General features: G+C 46.2%; 3 protein-coding genes across 5 annotated transcripts; 1 reads left to right on the top strand and 2 right to left on the bottom strand.

Annotated features, from left to right (window-relative positions):
- Window positions 1-215: 215 nt before the first annotated feature.
- On the bottom strand, window positions 216-4,259 carry LOC6737613 (uncharacterized protein F23B12.7). Of its 2 annotated transcripts, XM_039293964.2 has the most exons (6): window positions 4,165-4,259; window positions 3,357-4,097; window positions 3,177-3,291; window positions 1,543-3,117; window positions 623-1,483; window positions 216-552 (listed from the first exon to the last, which is right to left on the bottom strand). In XM_039293964.2, the coding sequence occupies exons 2-6, from the start codon at window positions 4,083-4,085 to the stop codon at window positions 311-313; spliced, it is 3,522 nt and encodes a 1,173-aa protein (XP_039149898.1). In that variant the 5' UTR covers window positions 4,086-4,097; window positions 4,165-4,259; the 3' UTR covers window positions 216-310. The 2 variants fall into 2 exon arrangements, with proteins under 2 accessions (XP_039149898.1, XP_044778929.1); XM_044922994.1 differs by having other exon boundaries at window positions 3,357-4,224.
- A 175-nt stretch (window positions 4,260-4,434) lies between these two features.
- On the top strand, window positions 4,435-5,223 carry LOC6737612 (probable prefoldin subunit 2). The gene is made up of 2 exons (XM_002084408.4): window positions 4,435-4,571; window positions 4,676-5,223. The coding sequence occupies exons 1-2, from the start codon at window positions 4,441-4,443 to the stop codon at window positions 4,974-4,976; spliced, it is 432 nt and encodes a 143-aa protein (XP_002084444.1). The 5' UTR covers window positions 4,435-4,440; the 3' UTR covers window positions 4,977-5,223.
- A 132-nt stretch (window positions 5,224-5,355) lies between these two features.
- LOC6737610 (molybdenum cofactor biosynthesis protein 1) lies at window positions 5,356-8,132 on the bottom strand. Of its 2 annotated transcripts, none has more exons than XM_016171293.3 (5): window positions 7,980-8,132; window positions 7,661-7,872; window positions 7,517-7,595; window positions 6,233-7,084; window positions 5,356-6,081 (listed from the first exon to the last, which is right to left on the bottom strand). In XM_016171293.3, exons 2-5 carry the CDS (start codon window positions 7,829-7,831, stop codon window positions 5,486-5,488), a joined length of 1,698 nt encoding a protein of 565 aa, XP_016031389.1. In that variant the 5' UTR covers window positions 7,832-7,872; window positions 7,980-8,132; the 3' UTR covers window positions 5,356-5,485. The 2 variants fall into 2 exon arrangements, with proteins under 2 accessions (XP_016031389.1, XP_016031390.1); XM_016171294.3 differs by having other exon boundaries at window positions 5,948-6,173.
- Window positions 8,133-8,652: the final 520 nt, after the last annotated feature.

The raw sequence follows: 8,652 nt of genomic DNA, 5'->3' as shown, positions 1-8,652 counted from the left end.
AGTTAAATGTAAGAACAAAGCAATCATCAAATCGTATTGAACTCGATTTTTGCGTTATATCGATTAACGGATAGTTATGTTATCGAAACAATCGAAGGCGTTTGATAAACTTTGAAGATCAAGTTGCTAGCGGTTAAGTCACCAAAGTCTGTACATAAAACCAATATCAAAATGCAGTTAAAATAAAGCATTTCAAATGGATAAGCAAAGGGCACTTTTTTAACTTAATAAAAATTGGGTTTAATCTTTCGTTTAGATATTTACAAATCTAACCACTTAAATGGATTAGAGTTTGATAATCGAGTTTAGCTTAGTGTTTCCGCTTCTTGCCCGCTTTCTGTGGTCTACCGCCTTTGGCCGCTGGTTTACCGGCAAACTTCTTGCCCTTGTAGGATTTAGAGTTCGATCGTCGGTTCTCTTCCCATTTCAATTGTTTGTCGGAGGACTTGTCCTTGTTGAAGACGGCATTGCTGGTTCCCTGACCCTTTACCTTGGCCGTCTCCTCCAGCAGCGAAGAGAAGTCATCGGCGGCAGCAAACAGAGAGGACATATCTAAAGGATGTTGAAAAAGTACATATTAATAACCTCATGACCACCATTGAATTCCAAATCGATATCTTACCGTGACTCTGTTTGAGTGTTTTGGCAAAGCTTCGTCCTCCCACCATGTCGGTGGAGTCTTTGCGGGATTTTTTGGATCTCGGTGGTGCATCTTCGTCGTCATCCTCTTCGTCGGGACTCTCAGGAGCATCGCTTGAATCACTGTCGTCAGGGCCGCCCTCTGAAATCGAGCCCTCATCATCGTCATCATCAACATCATCGTCGTCGTCATCAAGTGGCTGCAAATCAATCGAGCCCGTTTCATCGTCGGACTGATCTTCGCCCTGCATTTCATCATCTTCATCTTCTGCCAAGTCGTCATCACCCCAGTCGTCATCAATATCGTCCATCTCATCTTCCGCCTTGTCGGACTGCTTCTTCTTTTTCTTATCCTTGGACTTATCCTTCTTCATCTCGCCGCCCAGCTCCTGCAGGAAGTTCAGCTCCTCTTCATCCTGCTCTTCGTCGACACCCTCCTTGAACTTCTTGCCGAAATACCCATCCAAATAGGCTTCGAACTCATCGTCATCCACTTCGCCCTCCTTTAGGTATTCCTCTCCAGCCTCGCCATCATCTCCTTCTTCTGGGCCGTCCTTCTTGACCTCCTTCTGCTTTTTGTTCTGCGCCACAATTTCCGCTTGTTTGCGTTTATGCTCCAAGAAGTTGAAGATGAACATCTCGTCCTCGGTGCAGTTGGCCTTCGTCAGCGATTTCACTGGTCTTCCTCGCGCTCCGTGAGCCATGTATCGCTTGTGTGCCACGGTAGCATTTTCCGCTGCTTGTGAAACTTCCAGCTTTTTCGGATTCTTGAAGGCGAAACGCTCCAAAAAGTGTGGCAGTCCGAAATCTCTGAGCGGATCACCATAGTAATCAATGCGTGATTCTAAAGAAAGCGAAGGCTTTACAAAAGGATATAAAAAGAAAACAATATGGAATACTCACGCTGAAGAATCTGTTCGGCGAAGACCTGAACGGTGGGATGGTAGTGTTGCCGCAGCAACAACAGTTCGTGGCGGAGCGCATATGCAGCTCCTGCAAAGGCGGGCACTCGATGGTACGGATCGTACTTGCAGGAATCAATATCCCGCACCTTGGCCTCTGTGGCAGCCACACTGGCATGATGCCAGGAGGATGCACTTGACTTAACATCATTTTCTGCCTTCTCTTCCGATGGATTGGAGTCTTTAGTATCATCCGCCTCATCTTTGACATCCTCGTAGACCTCCTCATCGTCGCTACCGAACTTGTCCAGATCTGCACCGATTGGTAGAACAACTTTGGAACCTTCCTCTACTTCCTCAGAGGCTCCAATGCCGCCAATTAGCTCGCGGCGCATGCGCAACAACTTGTGGATGACGATTAAACAACCAGCTGCAATGTGCGGAGGAGCGTATAGAGTCAACTGCAGCAGACGCTTCACGAATGCCTGGGCCCTGGCCACATGGCTGTCGATGTGGATGGCCCGATGTACAATATGCAGTAGATGAGCCGCCGTTTTACTACCCACATTAATTAGGTTCAGATCCAGCAGCTTCACATACAAAGCATTATAGAACCGATCCGATTTCTCCGTTTTCACTGCAACCAGTTGCAGCAGCAGGCCGAGAGTCTGTACGGCGACCCTAATGTCTGCCAAGTGGACCAATCGGTAGATGGTGTCCTGCATTTCCTTGGTGAGTAATTCCCCGTTGCTATCCTTTGCCGGCTTAGCCTCCACGATAGCCTTTTGCAAGCATCGCAGAATGGCCTGCATGGTTCTATTATTTACGGCTCCCTTCTGGACGAGAACCTTGAAGAGGGCAAAGCATATGTTGACCAACTTGGTGCAGACTTCGGGCCGGCCAGAGGGTGCGATGCTGGAGAGGAAGCACAGTGCAAAGTGCTGCGCTCGCTCGGAAATGTTGTTACGGAAAAGTAGCTTCTCCGCTTCGGCAACAATAACACCGCACATGTTGGGATGTTTTTGGGCCACCTCGCTGAGGTGATGCAACGCCTTGGAGGCAATCTTGGCGATGGGATCGCCCAGTTTGTTCACCAGCATGGTTAGCAGCAGCTGCTCCTTTTCGGGAGCATAGGCCAACAACCTAGCTGCTGACACAATAGAGGAGTTCTTATTGTGTTCCTGTCCAGTCTGCAGGCCCTGCATAACGTTCTTCAAGAACTCGTGGTACTGGTCCTTTAATTCGCTCTCAAAATGCCAGTACGCGTAAATGCGGCGCTTCTGTTCGTTGCGCAAATTCTCATCCTTCTTCAGCTTTTTCCAATCAGCACCACGTGTGTGCACCGCCAGGAGTTTTCTGTTTGGCGGGAGCAGCACCTCCTGCCACAAATCCGTGAGCACTGCAATCACATCATTGCTGGCCTTGTTGGAGATCTTGCAAAAGCCAATTAAAGTGCTCAATGCTTCCAAATTGCCCAGTGGATTGCTTGTCACCAGAAGTGCGCCCGCATTGGCCCGATCCTTTGCAGTACCCTTGTGCAGAGCGGTTTGCAACCAGCGAGCATCCGAGGGATTGCCTAAAGATAAGATAAAAGCATTAAGAGGTGTTCAAATTACCGAGTCGAGAAAGTCTTACGTTTATTAAAAGTTATCTTCTCCGCCTCGAAGGAATTCTTGCAGAGATTGTACAGCTCCAGCTGATCGTTCTCCTTCATGTCCAGCACCTCGTCGGTGGACGGATAGTCGGGATGCTAAGATAGGAAAGTGATAACTATAAATGATTTAATTCAACGATTTAAGTTTAGCTTTAACATACCACATGGTACCACTTCTTTTGGGACTCCTCGTCTTCATCTATTTTTGACTGGTATTTGTTGTGCTTTTTGGAAATGGAGTCACCCAATTCCTCATCGCTGTCTCCATCGCTGTCGGATACATTTTTCCCAGCTCCATCCTCATCAAACTTGATTCGTTGAGGCTTTTTAAAGTTCTCCTTGGACTCTCCGTCATCTCCAAACTTGATTTTTTGGGACTTCTTGGCCGGTTCCGTCTTTGTGTTGGAAGAATTCGGAGTTACTTCATCTTCTCCATCATCAGTGAACTTGATTTTTTGTGGTTTATTGGCGAAGTCCGACTTTTGACCATTAAGTTTATGATTGTTTTTGTTGAAAGGTTTTTGATGTACTGCTTCTCCATCCTCTCCAAATTTGATTTTCTGTGGTTTTGGTCCATTCTTATGATTTTGGTTGAACGACTTGGAAGCTACTTGTTCTCCATCGTCACCGAACTTTATCCTCTGTGGTTTATTTGCAAAATCCGGCTTTTGGTGGTTCTTATTGAAGGATTTAGCACCTTCCGCTTTTCCATCTTCACCAAACTTAGTTTTCTGCGGCTTTTTCACCTGTTCCTTGCCTTGAAATTTAGGCCTTTGTGGGTGCTCCTTTTTGTTTTCTTTAACTACCGCCTCGCCGGAGTCGTCGAACACGATTTTCTTGTTTTTGGACGGTCCACCGAATTGCACACCTGTGGCCACTGCTGCCGGCATGATTTTATATAGCTATATATCAGATAAAAATCATTAAATAAAATAAACGACGGCACGTGTGTTCAAATATGACATTCACCGCGAAACGTAAGCAACATATGTCGTCTAAGTAGTGACGAATTTCATTGTCTTTATTGTATTGTATGTGCTATATTTACTTTTACAGTTACGCCATTTTTCCACAATACATTTACGGTCTTACTGCCTTTACGCGCTTGGGATTTTTTAGGACGTTTATCGCACAGTCCTCGTGTTCGGTCTCGTATTTTGAAGGAAAATCGCAGATTATCGCCAATTTATAGCGATTATCCCGGCCTAGATTTCGAAGGGGTCCTTTTGGGTAGCGAGCATTGCAATGAGCACCGAATCGGCGAAGCCGGCACTCAGCCAGGAGGCCATTGTGGCCCAGTTCCAACAGCTGCGCAATGAGCAGCGCAATTTGGTCAACAGTTTAAATACGCTCGAAATGGATTTGAGGGAACACAAGTGAGTCACCAGGGGCCCAAAGATGGATGACCCGTCTGTTTGTGGTTCTGGGCAAGTGGGAGAATCCCTGCAGACACAATGCTATAACCCCTTATCCTCCCTAGAACTGTGATAGAAACTCTGGAGGCGGCGGATCCCGATCGGAAATGCTTTCGTCAAATTGGCGGTGTGCTGTGCGAAAGGACCGTGAAGGAGGTGCTGCCACAGCTGGTGGAGAACAAGGATTTCATCGCCAAGACCATAAACATGGTCACCAACGACCTGAGCAAAAAGGGCAGTGAGCTGAACAAGTTCAAGGAGGAGCACAACATCAAGATTCGCGGCGAACACCTGGTCGCCGAAGGAGCCAAGGGCGACGATGCGGAGGACAAGGCGGAGAATCGCAATGTCCTGGTGTACAACTAGGAGCGATTGATTACCTCACCACACCGTATTTATTTTGTCTATGTTGAGAGGGAACTCTGCCAGGATTTGCGAGCGATAATCCGCGTTTATTGAACACTTCTAATGTTGTATGTACTTCTAGCTGTAAGGCGCAGTTCGCGACACGCCTCCAATCGCACCTTCACACCAACACTATCCATCAATTCCCTCATTTAAAATTAACCCACTCTGGCCACGAATTAAAGAGACCTTAAACTTCAGATTGAAATTAGTCATGTGTCTTCTGATTCATTCAAGATTTGGCAATTGGTGGACCTCTACCCACTGACTGGAAACAAAAACTATATAAACTATATGATTATTTACCCTTTTTCAAATAAGTTTCCTATAAGTGATTTCATTTACATGTTTACACTTATGAATTCTTGCTTCATAAGTCTTTTAATTTAATATTTGTGGCTAAATCAAGTAAGCAGTAGTTTATTTTCAATTCCCCGTAGCGTGGTTAATCCGGTCAGTCGAGGAACACCTCATTCGACCTCTGTAACTATTCCATTTTTGGACTCCTCCCTCTGGAAGTCCCCTTTTCCGCCGGATTTGCTTAGCAGGCGGACATTTGTGATGCAGATGTCGTGGGAAACAGCCTTGCACATGTCGTACACAGTTAACGCGGCCACTGAAACTGCGGTTAGTGCCTCCATCTCGACTCCAGTTTGGCCGGAGCAGCGAACGGATGCCTCCAGCCGCACAGATTGTTCGGTTTTCAGAAGAGTGGCCTGCACTTTCACGGAGGACAAGCTGATGTTGTGACACAGAGGTATCAGTTCGGCAGTTCGCTTAGCGCCCATTATGCCAGCAATCTGGGCTACGGTCAGAACATCTCCCTTGGCCACTTGATTGTCGGCTATAAGTTGGGTGAGTTTCTCACCCACCTGGACAGTGGCCTCTGCACGAGCTAATCTTGTGGTCGACGGTTTTGCGCCCACATCCACCATTTGGGCCTTGCCCTGGCCATCGACATGGGTAAGTCGGCTGTAATTTCGGGCCTGGAGCTGCAGCCTTGAAGTATGATATGCGTGGTGATACGAATAAGGATGAAGATGATGATGGAGTCTTGGCGCAGCATCTGCAACGGGAGAGGGGAGAGAGTGTGGTGTGTCTACTAGCCGCCAATGAGTATCATGGGCCGGTTCTCCATCTGCGACAGGTTGAGCATGCCTGCGAAGGAGTACCAAGGTCTGAAGACTTTCTACGTTTGATTCGGGATCGCAACTCACCTGCATGCTGTTTCTTCTTACGCTGGACGGCTGCTCCAATGAGATCCACCAACTGTTCCTCGCTAACACTCTCATCTCGCATGGCATCTCTCAACGAGAACTCTTTGTTGCCAAACAAGCACACCTTTATGTTTCCATCCGCAGTGAGTCGCAATCTATTGCAGGTTCCACAAAAGTGTTCCGTCATTGAGGTGATGAAGCCGACCTGACCCTTGAATCCCGGAACTGCATAGGCTTTAGAGGTGTCATTGGGTCCATTGGGAAGGGCCTGGAAGTCTGGCCACCTTTTTCGAATGATTTGCAGGGTATCTTTGTACGAAATGAGCCTCTCTGTATGCCACTTGTTTCCGGAGAATGGCATGTACTCTATGAACCGCACATCTACCGGACGATCCCTGGTGAACTCAACGAAATCACAGATTTCATCCTCGTTGAAATCCCGCATAAGGACGCAGTTCACCTTGGGGCGATAGCCCAATTGGACAGCTAGATCAATGCCGGCTATCACTCGCTCCCATCCTTTTCGCCTGGTGATCTTCTCGAAGCGATCCCTCTTCAGCGTGTCCAGACTGATGTTCAGGTTATCCAGACCAGCTCTCTGGAGCGGCAACAGCAGGCGGGTCAGCACCAGGCCATTGGTGGTAATTCCGACTTGCTCCAGTTCGGGTAGAGCTTTCATTTGTGCCACGATCTCTACGATATCCCTGCGCACAGTTGGCTCTCCGCCCGTCAAGCGGATCTTTCGCACTCCCTGCTCCACGAAAATTCGAGCTAGACGAAGGATTTCCTCGGTGGTCAGGAGCTTGTTTTTGGGCTGTAGCGGAACGCCTTCAGCGGGCATGCAGTAGTCACCTGAAAATATGACAGCATTATAGTTATAATAGAATTTTCGAATTGGAATTTAATATAAGTTCATGTATGTTAACTAAAGAGTAGCATGGAAGTTTCTCGAATTCAAGTTAAGAACATTAAGTTATCTAACATCAATGGGGGTTTGCTATCAGTAATCGAAATCAGAATCGTAGTTAATGTCGCCAAAATTAGTTGATTACAATACAACCCCCAAATTAAATTAGAACATGTGCTCTAATTTGGCAACAAATGGGTGATATGGGTGGACTCCATAACTATTATGTTGACCGCAGTTGTGGGTGTGTAAGACACGAATTTCGCCACATTATTCAATCAAGGCTGGGATCCACTTCACAACGAGTATTATCAAATAGGTAAAACAATAACAGGGCAAACTGATAAGGGTCGAAAACATAGGTTGGCTGTACTTACATCGCAGGTTGCAGCGTTCCGTTAGAGAAATTCTCAAATAGGTATGATGTCGGCCAAAGGAATCCGTGAGTGGCGAATTCTGATTGAATTTCCGATTAGCGAAATCGATATGGAAACTTTGTGCCCACCAAATGGAGTACTCACCTTTCTCTGCACCTGTTTCTCCGGCTCCAATGGCTGAACACTTGCCGTGGCCAGATTGAGGTAACCGGTTGTGGCCTTCAGCCGGATTGCTCCTCTCGAAATTGAAGCCACCTCGCCCGCGCGATTCTCCTGACCCAGCAATCGAATCGCGTGTCTGGCCAGTAGCCGCATGTTTGTTTTTTTTTTTTGTATTTTGATTGATGTTCTCTCAGCTAAAACGAATTCAAAACGAATACAATTGGCTTACGTAAGCCGGCAATTTGCGGGGGGTGGCACGAGTTGTTGAGGGATCTGTTGTCGCTGGAGCGATGAGACCTACCGATTTCGGACAGCCACACTGTGATAAGCAATTACATATGCTGACGGTGGTTCTAAGGGTATGCTATATACGTATTGATTTCGCGCTCTCCGTTTCCAACTGCAGCCGGCGAGCGTTGTTTATAAACTGAATGGAGAGTGGCGATCATATGGACGAGCTGCCAGCGCAGCTTTCGCCATTCGCCAAAGCTTTTGTTCTAGTACCAGTGTTAGGCAGCATTTGAAATTTTTTGCCGGTTGATTGGTGTGTGGGGGAGGGGGGCCACCAGGGGGCTGCGCTCCAGAGCTTTGACCTGCAAAAAACACATAGCTGAAATTGCAGTTTACTTAAAAATGAATGAAGTTTCATTTCATTTATTTTAGTAAAGTATACAATAAATGACTAATAATATTTGTAATACAAGAGTTATGCCTTGCAGGGAGTTTAGGTACTGATCTAAATCAAGTGTTATAAAAATTCAAGCATCTAAATTTTGAATTCAAATATTTTCGGTTCAATGACACATTCTTAGTTTGCTTTTTAAATTTTTTAAAATTTTACCCAAACTTAAACATAAGAAATGTTTCAATACGAGATATCAAGACCATATAAACCATATAATGTTTTAGTTTAAGTCTTTACTCGTATGGCGTAAATCCAGTTCGTTTTAATCATAATAAACTATTAATTCAAC

This window comes from Drosophila simulans, chromosome 3L (assembly GCF_016746395.2).
Source record: "Drosophila simulans strain w501 chromosome 3L, Prin_Dsim_3.1, whole genome shotgun sequence".
Classification (NCBI taxonomy): Eukaryota; Metazoa; Arthropoda; class Insecta; order Diptera; family Drosophilidae; genus Drosophila; species Drosophila simulans.
The sequence above is the reverse complement of the archived record's forward strand: the minus strand, read 5'-3'. Positions and strand labels throughout refer to the sequence as shown.

Coding starts and splice junctions, on each gene's coding strand:
- LOC6737613 (XM_039293964.2), bottom strand. CDS start 4,085: ATGCCGGCAGCAGTGGCCACAGGTGTGCAATTCGGTGGACCGTCCAAA. Junction 3,292..3,356: donor AAAAGAAGTGGTACCATGTG/GTATGTTAAAGC, acceptor TTCCTATCTTAG/CATCCCGACTATCCGTCCAC. Junction 553..622: donor AACACTCAAACAGAGTCACG/GTAAGATATCGA, acceptor AACATCCTTTAG/ATATGTCCTCTCTGTTTGCT.
- LOC6737610 (XM_016171293.3), bottom strand. CDS start 7,831: ATGCGGCTACTGGCCAGACACGCGATTCGATTGCTGGGTCAGGAGAAT. Junction 7,596..7,660: donor AGAAACAGGTGCAGAGAAAG/GTGAGTACTCCA, acceptor AAATTCAATCAG/AATTCGCCACTCACGGATTC. Junction 6,082..6,232: donor TAAGAAGAAACAGCATGCAG/GTGAGTTGCGAT, acceptor CTCCCGTTGCAG/ATGCTGCGCCAAGACTCCAT.
- LOC6737612 (XM_002084408.4), top strand. CDS start 4,441: ATGAGCACCGAATCGGCGAAGCCGGCACTCAGCCAGGAGGCCATTGTG. Junction 4,572..4,675: donor ATGGATTTGAGGGAACACAA/GTGAGTCACCAG, acceptor TATCCTCCCTAG/AACTGTGATAGAAACTCTGG.